At 36.9% G+C, this 16,382-nt stretch overlaps 1 protein-coding gene across 2 annotated transcripts in view; it reads right to left on the bottom strand.

Annotated features, from left to right (window-relative positions):
* The window catches only part of LOC107709838 (niban-like protein 1), a 29,708-nt gene that overhangs the window by 4,820 nt on the left and 8,506 nt on the right, over positions 1 to 16,382 (bottom strand). For both annotated transcript variants that reach the window (XM_016514462.1, XM_016514461.1), the window contains exons 2-7: positions 14,962 to 15,092; positions 14,448 to 14,576; positions 14,140 to 14,245; positions 13,254 to 13,421; positions 1,561 to 1,676; positions 82 to 186 (exon numbers count right to left, since the gene is read on the bottom strand). In XM_016514462.1, the coding sequence (XP_016369948.1) occupies positions 82 to 186; positions 1,561 to 1,676; positions 13,254 to 13,421; positions 14,140 to 14,245; positions 14,448 to 14,576; positions 14,962 to 15,092 (755 nt within the window). The remainder of the gene's footprint in view (positions 1 to 81; positions 187 to 1,560; positions 1,677 to 13,253; positions 13,422 to 14,139; positions 14,246 to 14,447; positions 14,577 to 14,961; positions 15,093 to 16,382) is intronic.

Raw genomic sequence — 16,382 nt, 5'->3', positions numbered from 1 at the left:
GTTAAAAAAAAAAAAAAAAAAAAAAAAAAAAAAAAAAAAAAGGCAGATTCAATGCTAGTAAATCAAAAATTTGTGACATACCAGCATCCAATTCCTCTGTTTCTCATGCATCTTGCCCTTCAGTTTGGGGGTAATGAGGTCTCTCATCTCAGGGAGGAGGGTCTCCATGACAAGATTGGCAAGGATCTGGGAAGACAATCATAAAACTGAATGTGTGTGTGACGATAAAACACCACTTTAACATGGGCCTTTATTAAAATCAACATCAATTCTGAAAAATCAAAGTTCTAAAACACTGCATGTGTTTTAATGACATATCCGGATCATATAGGCCCGGAGGGTATTTATTTAAGATATAACAGGAAACCTGGCTTGCCTTGAGCACATTACAATTTTACTATTGCCAGACTGGTTTGGACACTGATCATATATCATTAAACTAGTTAATGTGACATCCTTCCAAAGCCTACAGGACTTTAAAAATAAAGAAAAATGAACCTGTGTAGGCTTAACCTCTATCATTCAACTAGAAATATTGCTAACATGGTTTTAGAGTCACAAGTTACAGAAGGACACACTCCTACGACTTTCACATGATGTCTCTCTTTGTATTTGTTTCACTCGTTCCAGAGAGAAAACAATGGCATTAAAGAACTCAGCTACGAAGGAAAATAATACTACTGTGATACTGGCAGGAGGATCACAGGTTACACACTGACATGCTACATTGTTTTACTTTATACTTCCAAGATACTTCTTTATCAGATTATCTGATAAAGCTGGTTAATTAGCCACAGTATAACCATAGTATAAATTATTATATTGTTACAGAGTTCCACTTCACAATGACAAAAGACTTCCCTGTAAATCAAGGTCAGATTCCACCGATTCCACTATATTATAGTTGTATGAATGGTAATCCAGCATAATCTACATATTTTATTTGCAATGACCGAGCAATATTTTATGAAGTACAGCTGATGGATACCTATAAACCCCTACCCTACCAGGAATACCATCCTCTCTTTCTCTGACACCCACAACAACTTTTCTACAGGGACACCATGATTCGAAACGGGTCACTTCCTGTGAATCAAATTTAACTCTGACCTTCATCTGTATTCTATCATAATCCAAACAATTACTGTGTGATTTCCTTTCACCTTCCTATGCAGTGCCTTTAAAAAAAAGAAAGAAAGAAAAAAAGAAAAAAAAAGATTTGCTGTAGATTTATCGTATGTAGGTAGGGTCACTAGAGATGCAAACAGGTATCACAGGAGATTTCTATAAACTGAATTGTTTTTTGAGCATTGCTTAACATATGCCCTAAAACTCTTGCTAAAATTCTGCATTTACTTGTGAAGAAAAAAACCCCATAAAAAATAAATAAAGTGTGTTTTATATATTTATTTATATTTTAATAATATATATTTTATTGTAATAAATAAATATCTTCTAAAAACATTACTTTTATTTTGAAAACCTCAAAAGTGCATAAGAACCTAACAAAAAGAATCTAACAAGAGCTTCCCAGTATGCATAAAAGTATGTGTGTTTTACCTGTGGAGGCGTCCCACACATCATCTCCCAGGTTCCATAGTGACCATGGGCCTGTCGATAGAGTCGCACTGCATCTGTGAACGTGGGGGTCTGAACTTTACATTCCTCAGGCAGTCCTGAGCAGGAGAACAGGACTTTATCATCATCATCATCATATTCAACATATGCAAGCAAGTAACAAACCTTTTTATTTTTAACAAATAATCAAGAATCAAACACCATTAGTTATTAATTTCTAATGACATCATAACATGGCACAGTTCCTCTTGATTTAGAGAAGTGAAAAGACCAAGTGACAAAAAAATGAAAGAGAGCGGATATCTTATATATATATATATATATACACACCCACAGGCACATCTCACAATCATATTTTCCCATCAAACCACAGACAGACTTCAATCTGCTTTGGTCACCGTGGTAAACAAGAAGCATTGCCTCATCAGTTACCATGGTATTTCCCTAAACAATGCCATAGTTACCGCAGTATACTGACGAGTCTTAGAGAAATGATGTATCTGATGTGTGAATCGAACACAATTTGAAGACAAGCTATCTCGAGTTCGGTGCTCTGACAATCGGCTTCATATCTATATGTCAGTTATGATGACACACTTATTGTAAAAGCCTCCTGTACATACAGTATGTGTGCACGAGTGCTTGAACCCTTACAAAGAGAGGAAGTTTGAGCAGGCTGGGTGTGGGGGGCTGGAGGAGAACAGGCAGGAAGTCCAGCACTCCACATCAGCACAGCTTGACGCTTTTGTGAGTGCATGCACACATGGGCAAGCATGTTTATGAACACGTGCAGAGAGAACCAGAGAGTGTTATGCGAAAACAAGGGTTATGGGTCGTTCATTCAGGCATAGTCAAATAAAGTACAAGTAAAGTAAAATAATAAAATAAATGTAAAATAAGTATATTCATGAACACAAAAGAAGAACTGGAGAGGTGTTAACAAAAACAAGAGAACATATATTATGAGTCACTTATTCTGGCACAGAAATAAAAGAAAAGAAAAGAAAAGAAAAGAAAAAGCATTTATGAACATCTGGGGATAACCTGAGAAGTGTTATGCAAAAACTAGAGACCAAGCGTAACGGGTTGCTTATTCTGGCACGGTCACCGTAAAAACAACTGATCTTAAGTCAGTCCAAAAACACCAGATGATAAAAGTACAATGAGAGAAAAATGAGGATCTTTGGTGAAGAAAAAAAAAATCCTCTTTACACACCCTAATAACCCTGACACACCAATGAGCTGATAAATACCTTGCACAACATGAGACTTAGGTTGGATAACACTAGGCTAAGTTCAAGCTTTGAGGTTTCACATTTGTATCCCTTTCAGTCGTAATGTAACTGTGCATAAATACTCATTGTACAGGAGGAATTCAAATTATTCTGACTGTTTACGCATATTTGTGTAGCTTTTGTCAGGTTGTCAATCTAAGGCCTTTAAAATGACATTCAATAGGCTTTCAAAGAGCAACTTTGTGTCTGGACACTGGAGAGGTTTTAAACCACCTGGACTTAATTCATTAACATGCCTGTAAACCTGTTCAGCTGCCTAATAAAACCTTCTCCCAAGGCTGACATGCACCATATACATTATAAATCTCTGTAGGACTTGAGACACAGTCTAGCAACTTTGTGTAGGCCATCTCATGACCATAAATAACAGAATTAAGTAAGGTTTGTGACATACGCAGAAGCTGTTTTGCTCCTTTTTAGACATGAAAAGAATAAAAGAAAAAAGAAAACTTGTTGAAAATGTATCCAGTCTCAGGCAATCCAAGACATAAATTATTTGGAGAAATTTAGCTTTACATCACTAGCTCATCTATGTTTTCTCTGTAGTAAATGGGTGCCGTCAAAATGAGAGTCCAAACAGCTAATAAAAACATCACAACTATCCACAAGCAGACTTCAGTCCATCAATTAACATCTAGAAAAGTTGCACGTTTGTAAGAAACAAATCCATCAAGGCATTTTGACTTTAAACGGTCACTTCTGGCCAAAATCCATAACACTTCCTCCAGTAAAAAAGTCCCTCCCCTGTTGTGCTGTCACATCCAAATCTACCGACATGTTTGTTTAGAACTGATTTTGCTTGTAAAAATGTGCTTGATCTGTAATGATTTCAGATGAGATAGAGAAAGCATTTTAGTCTGAAGCAAAGATTTGAAGTTAAAAACATCTTAATAATGTATTTTCTTTTTACAAACACAAAGTTTTCACTCCATAAGACATTAACTGATGGACTTAATCATGTGGATTAGTTGTGTCTTTAATCAGCCCTCATTCTGACGGCACCCATTCACTGCAGAAGTCCAGAGAATCCAATGTAGAGATGTAATGCTACATTTCTCTAGATCTATTCCAAAAAAAGAAACAAACTCATCTACATCATGGATGGCCCGATGGTGAGTAAATTAAAGCAAACTTTCATTTTTGGTTGAACTATTCCTTTTAAAGCCTCTCTCGCCCAAGCCAAAAATCACACGGGGAAAATCAGACGAACAAAACAACGGACAGCATGGTTAAATTGCCCTTGCATTCCAGACTTTACTGGGCCACCAGTACAAACAGATTGCTCATGACAGCACGAGCCCGCAGAACTCAACAAGCCAGGATACTTACTGCAACATCTAGTATAGTACAGTAGAAATGCATGGGTTTCTCCAACAGCCTTATAATTAAGTGGTTTTAAACACTGTACATGTAAATGATGCAATTCCAAAAACATGCTGTGACTTGTCAGGATCCAGCCCTGATCTTACTCTGTTCATGCACGCTTGGGTTTACTCCTCTGGGCATCCAGTCACAGAATAACACCATCCTATTGGATCACTGCATGTTCCTAATGTCCTGACACATTTTAAGACACCGATGAGCTGTTATAGGCAATATAATATATTAAGTTACACACCCCATTTAGCTCTTTATGGAGAAGTGGAATTTGAACCAACACAGTTCTGACACAATGCTCACCCACAACCATATCGAAGACATGTGCCTGGCTCATGTTTTCAATTTAGATGCTTTAATTCTCAGCAGATGTTGTGACAAATAAATTCACAGTGCCCAAGAAATAAAAAAACTTCTGTTAGAGTCATATAATATCAAATAAAGAAAGAGACATTAGTTACGGAGCCCCTAAAGGGACATGGTGGTGGGAAAAAAATGAGAGTGAGTGAAAAAATTTGGGGTGGGAGGAAAAAAATTTTTTCAGATTTTTTGTGTTCTCTTGAGAAACTTTGCATTCCCTCGCAAAGATACTTGCGTTCCCTCGCAAAACTTTTGCATTCTCTCGCAAAGATATTTGCGTTCTCTCGCAAAACCAGTTGAGTTCGGACAAACACTTCCTGTTTACTTTACAGATTGTAGTGGTTCATACAGCTCCATACGTTCACAACGGAGCGGTTCATAGAGTTTTATTTTGAACTTGGACGAAATAGTCAGTGCATGCTTATCAAGGCACAGTTTTGGGACATTCCAAAACGACGTTGCTAAACCACTGGATGACTAAATTCAGTACATACCTTATTAATAAAGCATACAGACAAGCGAGCGACGAGACAAAAACATTAAAACCCATTATAAACGAGTCATTTGTTGCATCCAGTGGGGACATAATTACTGATTATAATGACTTATACAGTCTTTTTACGCGTTGCGTATCGCGCTGCGTAAACACAAAACCATGTCTGCATTTGTGATCGGAAAAACAACAAACACTACTCTACACTGCTCAAAACTCACGTTTGAATCGTCAGTGGCAAATTCTTTAAATATAAAAAACGTACTTACAGGCTGTGAGTCAGAAGCGCCAGACTGTCCTTGCAAAGTTGGAACTGCCCCAATTTATAGAAACAGACACCAGCATTGTAGGCTACTCTCACATGAAACAGTCCTCATCCTCCGCAAAATGCGCTGCACACATCTGAATATTTGGGTTAACCTGTTCTGGAACAGTGTTGTAAATACAACTCAACCACTGATTTCTAGTTGTGTCCTCTTTTGGAAGGCCAAACAAAGTAGTTTCGCTTTCACAACGAAAAACACAGCGGCCTAGCGTGAGGGGAAGCCCCGGCTTAGCGTGCGCTGAGGCTGGGATAGAGTGAGCTCAGGCGGGCTGGACTCCGCTTTGTCCACGGTGAAAGCCGATCCGGCGATGCACAGCGCGATGTTGATGTATTTCCTCAGTTACCAGCACGGATCAGCTCCAGGCATGACGAAGCAGATATTGTCCTCTTTTGGAAGGCCAAGTTTCGCTTTCACAACGAAGCACACAGCGTCTTCACGACATGGCTGCAGCGTCAACAATACTACAGTGAGAATTAAAGTTACGCCTTCTTTCTTTGCGTTAACATTTGGGCGGCGTTATGCAAATTTTCCCAGATCGTGACGTAGGTATGTGGGGGCGTGTTAGAACGAGCCGTTTTAGGTAGGCGTGGTTGACTTTTATAAAGAATATCTTTTTGGATTTGAGACTTTAGTCTTTGCAACTTTACAGATCTTCTTTATGCACCAAGAGCTTGTAACACTCCAAAGAGAAAGGAAAAATTGAAATCAGAGCACACTTCGCTTTTCAGATCGATGAGCTTTGTAAAAATCAACGCGTTTCAGATATTCTTATTAATAAACATACAGACAAGCAGAATAGCCCAGAATAAGAACGTAGCCCGGTAAATTGCACGTTAAAAGCTTATCCCCCACAGAAAGAAAACTCTTAATTAATGGACTAAGACAGTGGCATAAAAAGGTCGAATTCGGTATACAGTTTAATAATAAATTATACATGAAAGCAGGTAAGCCCAGAAAATGAACAGAAGCGTTTTCCTCCCATAAAGAAAACGCGGCTTAATGAAGACAGTGATAAAAAAGACCAAATATGCTATAGAAATTATTAAAAATAGGCTATATTCTGTGTACATGCAAGCAGATGAGCCCATATGAGCTGAATTGCATAAGCGTTTCCCCATAGAAAACCACGCTTAACATTTCTAACCATTATAGAGACAAAGATTTTTTAGCCTTATTAATTGTATGTCATGTTTTATGTCATATTCTTAACATTCCATAAAGTGTACACATTATTAATATAATAAATAAAGCAATAAATGATGGCAAAACGAAGTGATACTTGTAGATTCAAAACTAAAATCGCCAGTAGGTGGCGGCAAGTCACTTATGACCAAGCGGTACAGTAACGAAGCAAATGGTTGTAGTTATGAATGGGTTATTAATCAGTACTGACTCTCCGAATCATTCAAAGCTGCAGATTCATTCACTAATGAAGCACCACTGCTGCTTGGAGATGCACACCAGTTCTGTTGCGGATTTCGATGGAACTATTATTTCGTTGTAAAATATAACAAACAATATTGACAATATTGCATTTAAAAAGTAGGCTACATTTTAAATGTAAAAAAATTAAAATGTACACTTAATATTGCCTTTTTTGTTGAACTGTTATATAAAAATCAATGCCACATTTGTAGTCTTTTGGATATTCAGGGAAAATTGCATTCTCGTAGGTTCCAGAGTGAAATAAGAACGTAACAGGGTTCGCTTTATAAAATTGATCTAATAATCTTTTATATTATTGAATCTTTAAACTGCTAACACTTTTGAATTATGCCCTACTGTAAGTGACGGAGCAGCCTATTTTATGTTTCAGCAATTTGATCGTGCCGTCGCCTCATGCGCATATATTCATTGCAAACAGCGCAGCCTGTTCATTATTAAAATAAAACATAGAATCATCAATACAGACAAAATGTTACACAGTCAATTTAAATAGTCTGTATTATAGTCTGTGCCTTACAGCGTGATCCACTCCAGTGCGGCACATTTTTATTCATTATGATTTTTTTTCCCCCGTCGTTATTGGAACGTACAAAGCCCAGTTAATTTATTAAATAATGGTTTAGCTTCAAATACATTGCGAATATGGAAACATTTGGATTTGTGCTGAATGAGAGAGGTATGTTTCAGTTTCGATTTAAATTAGGTTTTGGCTTGTTTATAGTTATTCTGGGCTTGTCTGCTTTGTGCATAATAGGCTATATTTTATTAATAAACTGTGTACCATATTTTGGTTTTATACCGTCTTCGTCCATTAGCCTCCCTTAAACGTTTTCTATAGCCTAACGGTTTTCTATGGGGGAGAAAGCTTAACGTTGCATTCATGGCTATCTGCTTTACTGATAGTAATGCTATTATTAAGGTTATTAATATTACAATTGTTATTAGTATTAATAGTATTTATTAATACTGAATTGGGCCTCCAATGTCACTACTATAGTACATTAAGCCACATTAAGCGTTTTAGAATGTCCTAAAACCGTGCCTTAAACTATAAGCAAAGCTGACTGCATTTTAAACTTTATCCAAGTTTAAAATAAAACTATGAACCGCTCCATTGTGAACATATGAGCTGTATGAACCACTAACTTACAAGCTGTAAAGTAAACGGGAAGTGTTTGTTCGAACTCAACTGGTTTTGCGAGAGAACGCAAAAGTTTTGCGAGGGAACGCAAAGTTTCTCGGGGGAATGCAAAATTTTGCGAGAGAATGCAAAAAAAAATATTTTCCACCCACCCCGATTTCAATGTCACTACTATAGTACATTAAGCCACATTAAGCGTTTTAGAATGTCCTAAAACCGTGCCTTAAACTATAAGCAAAGCTGACTGCATTTTAAACTTTATCCAAGTTTAAAATAAAACTATGAACCGCTCCATTGTGAACATATGAGCTGTATGAACCACTAACTTACAAGCTGTAAAGTAAACGGGAAGTGTTTGTTCGAACTCAACTGGTTTTGCGAGAGAACGCAAAAGTTTTGGGAGGGAACGCAAAGTTTCTCGGGGGAATGCAAAATTTTGCGAGAGAATGCAAAAAAAAAAATTTTCCACCCACCCCGATTTTTTTTTCCACCACCATGTCCCTTTAGGGTCTCCGTAATACGTCTACTTAACTACATTTAAATATTATATTGATGGTCAGGTTAAAAATAAAAAGTATCCTGGTTTGACTAGGAAATAATTTTGTTTACACCAATTTGTTTTAAACCATTATATTATATTATATTATATTTCACATGTAATGTCTATTAAAATGTAATATATTTTTAGATAAATGTATATATTTTACATCATGGTGTCATATGCTTAATCAGTACTGATTTAAGCTTTAAATACTCAAAACTCCAAATCTGCTTTACTTTGCGACAGAAATCACTGATATTAATAAGTTCAGTAAGTAAATTCATTAGGTGGATTTTTCAGATTAAACCAGTAACTAATGAGTTTTGAACCATTAAAAGAACTGGCTCAGAGTCATTTGTCCATGAATCAGACCACACTGGCTGAATTTTATGTTTCTGATTTACTAAAAAGAACTGGCTCAAATTAAATTTTAGTTGTGAGTTGTGAATCAGACACCTCAATAAAAAGACATGACTTCTTGTCATCAGCTTTTCACATTAAATTTGAACTGCAAACTCATTTACACAACTTGGATTTAATACGATTATTTTTGGTGTGGCGAAGTAGATTTAACAGCAATGCTAAAAGTGTTGCAGGAAACACTGCCATTCACAAGCTCACAAAATTATGACTCCGTACCAGTACAGTACTTAACATAATAACAGTACTTACATAATGAACGTGTGATCTTTACAGGTAAAAGGGAAGGGTAATCACATCAGTGGTCAAATTATGAATAACAGCCATTTACAAATTACGTAAACTTATAAAAAATAAATTAAATAAACCTACACTCCTTCTGCAGCGCTTGCCTTAAACTGCCATGGTGACCAGGTACATACTCACAGAAACAACATCTTTTCAACCAATGAATCAGACCAAAGTTACATAACACTACAAAGAGTGTTTGTTCTGCTGTTAAAAGCAATCAATACAGATACTGAACTGAGCACGGCGTTTAGATAAATTCCAGAAATTAAGCACTACGGTTTACTGCATGCTTCACCTATCACCTATCCACTCCTATTAGTGTCTGTGATAAACACAGAGAGAAAAAAAATTGATTCTTTGTAATGTCAAAATGGTCACGGTCACCTCTCTAGAAGCGCACAGTCTCCACTAACAGCCAATCTTCTTATTAAACAGCGAGAATGGAAAACGACAGTCTAACATATTTTAAATATGTCAGGGAACATCTTAAACAGACTAGGGCTGGACGATATGGCCAAAATTGATATCACGAAGTGCTCCGAGTCGCTGCAGAAAACAAAAAAATTGAACAACAAAAACTGGAAATGTTGCTGGAGACGGGCTTATTTAAAATGAAAACTCATGCTCTGCTAGCAGGAGGCGCTTTTAGAGTGATAGAACTAGCGGTTTCTCCAGTAATGGCTGTAATCAAAGCAGCTCCGCTCATGAACGCTTCTTTATCAGATCAAATGAAAATGCCATCGAAACTTTTCTGAAGACAGTCGGTTCCCTTCACAGATACATTTATATAAAACACCCGCGACATTTTTTGATTTTGAAACGTGCAGTGCTCATGTTTATTCAACGAAGTCAAACGGCACAAATAAATCAATGTATGGGAAACACTGGTAATGTATATCGAAATATCGGAAATGTGTTTAAAAATCTTATCACCGTTATTGAAAAAAATTATATCGCGATACATATTGATATTGAATTATTGTCCAGCCCTAAAACAGACTAATGAATAGCAAAGAACTTAACCAGAATTGAACCATCCCTTATTTGGGAAAAAGGCTCTGCAAATGTGCTTGCATTCAGAACATACTACACGCAGCAGGGATTTGGCTAACTCTAACACACACACACGCTTTCAGATGGCCGCCTTAATACCCCAGGGGACATTACTGCCCTCGCCGCAAGTGTGCAGTCCCTCTCGGCAGCCTCCCATCCAAACTGAATTATGGGTTGACAGCCCCAGCTGTGACCACTCTGGAATCTGGACTACAGCGGAGAGAAAACAGCTGTGGAAGCCATCATAAGAAGTCTATGAGACATAGAGAACCACCTCACACCCAACAACTACAGTACAATACCTTAAGTATAATTAGACTGAATGCTACAGTAAAAAACAGCCAACTTTAAATACCATATTCAGCAAAAAACTCCAAATGGTTTAACAATCGAATTATATGTACTTTTACGGTAAACTACTTTTTTTATTGTTTGTGGAAGTAAAAACTATGAATTACCTTTTCATTTACAGTGAAAATAGTGAACATTATCATATTCAGTGAAAAACTCCAAATGATTTAACAATCCCACTGCATGTACTTTTACTGTAAACTACTGTTTATTTTATTGTTTGTGGAAGTAAAAACTAAGAATTACAGTGAAACAGTGAAAATTACTTTACCATATTCAGTAAAAAACTCCAAATGGTTTAACAATCCCATTATATGTACTTTTACTGTATATTACCGTTTATTTTATTGTTTGTAGAAGTAAAAACTATGAATTACCACATAACTTACAGTGAAACGACATTCCCAAAAGTTCCTGTGTGACATTATATTTTGTATAAATAATTTAGTTTCTTCTTATTTTTGTTATTATTAATGTACATCATGGTGTTTTAAGTTACATTGTATGTTTATTGCGTTATTTTAGCGTCATGTGGTACCCTGATGGTGGCCAGTGTAAACTGGTCACTGTTTCCTGATCCTGGGAGAGTAGACTACAATGCCGGCTGTTTTTATATGCGTTTTTATATGCAGTACGATTTTTATATTAAAGAATTTGCCACTGACGATTCAAACGTGAGTTTTGAGCAGTGTAAAGTAGCGCTTGTTGTTTGTCATTTCTCCGATCACAAATGCAGACATGGTTTTATGTTTACGCGGCGCGATGCAACGCGTAAGAAGACAGTATATGTCATTTATAATTGGTTTTAATGTTTTTGTCTCGTTGCTCCGGCCAGACAGGGCATCATCACAGTATGGTAAGGGGCGTAACATTTCCGTCACACGCTTGAGGTATTCGGCCAATCACAACGCACTGGATAGCTGGCCAATCACAGCACACCTCGCTTTTTCAGACCGATGAGCTTTGTAAAAATCGCATAGAGGAGCAACAATAATGTACAGTATGTGGAAAATAATGTGTTTCTTGAACCTTAAACCGCATAAACATTTCATTACACCAAATACACAAAATAGTGTTCTTTTTAGCAACATCATATGACCCCTTTAACATTATATTACTTAAATAAATCAATGTATGGCTACAAATTGTAAAATATACTGTACAGGCACCAATGCCGTCCCACAATGGCGAAAACATTGGCACAGTATTTTTATTTTATTTTTTCGAGTTAACTTCTAGTAATGTAATGCAATTTTTTAACAATAAATTTAACATTTTTCAACCGTGTATAATAACAGGTGACAAAACCATAATAAGTTGGGACAATCTTAACACACACTTCAATAGACAAGTATACTCTTGTTTGAGTGGCCTGACAAACAGCATATCAAATAATCTAACAATGACATCACTGTGAAAGAGCGAAACTCTCACAGTAACAATGAACTTTCTGATAGCCCTAGGCATGGTGTAACTATTTTTACATGAGCAAATACTTGACTAAGATTTGTAAACTTAAATCCAAGCATATCGTCAAGAAATACAACCAAGATTTTTGCGCAACACATACACGTCCAGCCTGGGAATTGACTTTGACTAGAATTATGCAACAAATAAAGGTCTGCTCAAATCACATTTTATTTAATGGGCATATACAAAACACAGAAAGTGACATTTATAGTGAAATACTATAATTTCTGCTAATTATATAAAGTTACAGAAGCTCTACAGAATAAACAGTCATAGAGCTCACACACAGAGAATGAATTTCCAGCTTTCCCTATGATCTCATCTGACTCTTTTTACAGCCTTGAGCGGCAAAATTCTTTCTATTATCAAACAGGCCAAATGAATACCATCAACCGTGCCAAACGTTCCGCTCGAGTTTCCTTTTTGATAAAGTGATGTCTAAAAGAGCTGATTTATGAAATCGAGCAAGTCTGAAAGCGGCTTATCCTCACAAACAACAGAATAACAATCACTGTAATGAAAGCCGATTACCTGAAGTAACGAGTCATGCCTTAAATGTGTGTCTGGGTGTTAAAGAGACAGGGGAACGTGGACACTAGCACGGCTGTTTTTAAGAACAGGGTTAATCACAAAGACTATAGAATACCCAAGACGTGTCACTCGTATAGTTTTGAATGAGGAAAAATGCAACGCTCAATATGGCCGCTCAATCGCAGGAAGCCCCGCCTTCTGAATGAAAGAGCCAATCGCTAATCCGTAAAGTCAGAGTGTCACTGCAGCTGCTGTTAGAAGTCCCGGTTGCTATAGAAACAGTCAGCGTTCTGAGACGTGCGCTTAGGACTGCGCATGCGCACTGGCTGATCTAGCCTGAAAAATAAGCTTTTTATAACGCTATTTGAGCAAACGTAACAACACTTATGACACAGTCGTTTTCAGATTTCCTCGGTGATTTCAAATATGAAATTTAATTGTAAGCTTAGTGAACAGTTTTGGAGAATTTGATGTTTCCCCATTCAAAGAGATAGGAGTTGCACTTGCATGCCCAAGAGGCGTTTCAAAGATGGCCGCCGAGTGACATGACTTGTCTTAAAAGGACTTTGCTAATACTCACCATTGTTGGTGTGCCTGACGCAGTCTTGAAAGACAGCGTTCCACTTTTGCTGCTCCTTCTCCGTCACCACGCAGAAATAGTAGTGACAAGCATAAGGATGCCAGAGGATGAGGGGAAACTGCGTCGCACATTTCAGGAATGGAGAACTGCCAACTTTAGCTTTTACACCTGCAAAACGCATGTTACATGATTCAATATTCTATTAAAAGCGGCCTTATGAGAAGATCTCCATAGTCATACAGCTGCACAACATACAAAGATCACAGCCCATTACTTTACATTCCATTTCATCATTTCTTATCTAGACTCTGGCTAAACTCTACTCTACATTTATTTAAAAGAAAGGCTGCAAGTTCAACACACACAAAAAATTTTTTTTTATTATAGCATGGCACTTACAGTGGGAGTACACAGGTAATAAATATTTGGTTTTAAATGTCATAACCACATGACTTAAACATTCTACATGTTCACATGAGTCTTGTGTGATAGAGTCGTTTACTGACCTTGACTGTAAAGTTATCTAATCTTTCAACTTCTCTGCCATGACAACATGACGCTAGTAAAAGCCAGGTAACCAGTAACTTTTGCTTAGTTTTATAGAGTATAGCTTAGTGCTGGGCGGTATACCGGTTCATACCGAATACCGGTGTTTACTCAATCAGTGGAAAATATGGTTAACACCCGGTCATGCATGAAAAAAAAAAATACACCGTCATGTACCGTGAAACCGGTATAATTTTGAAAAATACCGTGATATAAATTTTTGGTCATACCACCCAGCACTAGTATAGCTTTCCTTTGGGAAAATTCCTTAAGAACTCTCTTCCTCCCTGAGGTTTTTCCATCTGTCTTTTTCATTGTCCTCTCACTCCTTCAGACTGACCTGGTAGGCTGGTGTTAAGGAGCTCGAGATATTCTTCCATAGAGGTCAGGACCCTGTAGCCAGCACAGTTAATGGTGCCTTTAGGATGCAGCCCTCTGTCATGAGCCTAAATGAAAAGAAACAGATAAAGAAAGCCGTTTTATTTCAAATGAATAAATGACTAAATAAAAAAATATATTTAAAAAAATAATTAAAACACATTTATTCATTTAAACTTCTGGAATCATCAAATGGTTAATGGTGCCTTTAGGATGGACGATTATCAGTCAATTCCAATTTTTTGCATTTTGTATTATTACACTCATTACCTGTTTGTTTTCATAATAGTTGATGTTGTAGGAGTCAGGAATAAAGAGAAAACGATTCCTCCATTTTTTGTTCTCTTCTAGATACTGGAACAAAGCACCTGAGAAGATGGACTTATTCTTTAGAGGCACCTAAGAAACACAAGAATTGAAATGTGGTTCAAATAAGGTACGGTTTAAGCAGAGAGACAGTGAGAAAGAGACAGTTGTCCCTCTATTTTCAGTAAGGACCCAGCACCTAATTATACATTATGTAGAGAGATGTTAAGACTGGGAGTACTTAATTTGTAACAGTGTACAAACTCAACTTTAAAGGGTCATACTGTGATAATACTAAATAAACAAATCTATGCGTTTTCAAACATATCAATTTTTTCCCCAATTCCAATCTGGTTCGACATCACAGACCACCAGGCCTATGAGAAATAACCCTGATTTAATTAGTTTCACTTGCACCTTTAAAAAAAAAAAAAAAAGACAAATAGGGCTGAAAAAGAGGAATAGAAAAGGGCTTTACCTTCCTATGCAGGAGCTGATTCTGAGGTCCTCCTCCACCCTCAATGTCAAAGCGCATCTTGTTAAAGAGAGCGACTGCATACTGCTGCTCATATAGCCGACCAAACTCTCCCATCAGCTCCCCTGTCCGTGCTAAGACACACACACACACACAATTAATGAACATACATAGAACTCAAACCACCAGCATGATTATTATACATTACAAACAGTATTATATTACAGATAAGTTAGAAATTAAAAAGTTATAAATGTCTAACGTAAAAATAATGTTTTCATATTCCAAACAATAATCTCGATCAGTCCATTAGTTCGCAAAAATACACTTAATCAAAAAGAAAAAACAAATCTTTAAATACACCTAGAGTTAAAGGAAGAACTGGTACTGTATAAAATATGCACATACCAAATATGATCAAAACCCTTGTGAAATATATATTAGCATGACATAATCGCTTAAACAGCCTTTTTTTCTAAAACTCTGATATTCCCTTCCAAGTCATATCATGCTTGCCTGGTAGGTTTCCATAGTAAGTGTACTACTATAGCCAAATAACTTAACTCAAATAAAACATAAATGAATAATAAAATTAAACATTCTGTATAATAATAATAATAATAATAATAATAATAATAAAAAAACACTGATAAAAAGTTATGCAAACGCAGCAATAAAAATATATATATATATTATGTGAAAGGCAGTTCCATTAAGATTTTACATATTGTAGGCCACTGCAGGCCTACAACAGATAGTTACGGTACAATGAATCAATGGGCATTAAACATTAACAACAATTCACGCCAAGCTCCATGTATCTGATCAGAAGAGGGGATTACAATGTTTGAGCTTCACTGCTTTGTCCTTCACATGCATGTAAAAGCAGATCAACGCTGCAGTTGGCACAAGAACAAAGACAGCTCCATTATTGACTGCTTTCTGGCGGGATGTTGTCCAAATGACTATGTAGGGCTTGTTGTAAAACTTTGGAGGCATTCAGTCTCTTGGAAAGACTAAGGGAAATGGAACAAAAAAACCAAAACAAAACAAAGGCCTCCTGTAGCGAATCGATGTGTTTTTGCAAGAAAAATATCCATATTCAAAACATAATAATCACTTTAATCTAGCTTGCGCTCACTGTTGTACATGGAAGCAGCTCCGGGAGCATGACGTAAGACATCGGCTTTGCGCATGCGCCGCTCGGAAGTGACGAACGCGGAAGCGCAGGGGAGAGATCAAAACAAAACAACGGTCACTAATTAGAAGTACAAAACGAGGATTTGTAAAGAAGAATGTCGGAGGATTTCGATATAAGCCAAGAGGAGACTGGTTTTCCTTTGCTAAAGTAAGGAAACTTTGCTTCCTTTGATCCTGTAAACAAACGTTGGTTTTCACGAGACTCACCAGCGCATGCGCAACGC

This window comes from Sinocyclocheilus rhinocerous, unplaced genomic scaffold (assembly GCF_001515625.1).
Source record: "Sinocyclocheilus rhinocerous isolate Xijiao unplaced genomic scaffold, SAMN03320098_v1.1 scaffold926, whole genome shotgun sequence".
NCBI lineage: Eukaryota > Metazoa > Chordata > Actinopteri > Cypriniformes > Cyprinidae > Sinocyclocheilus > Sinocyclocheilus rhinocerous.
Note: the sequence above shows the minus strand (reverse complement) of the source record. Positions and strands in the feature narration are given on the sequence as shown.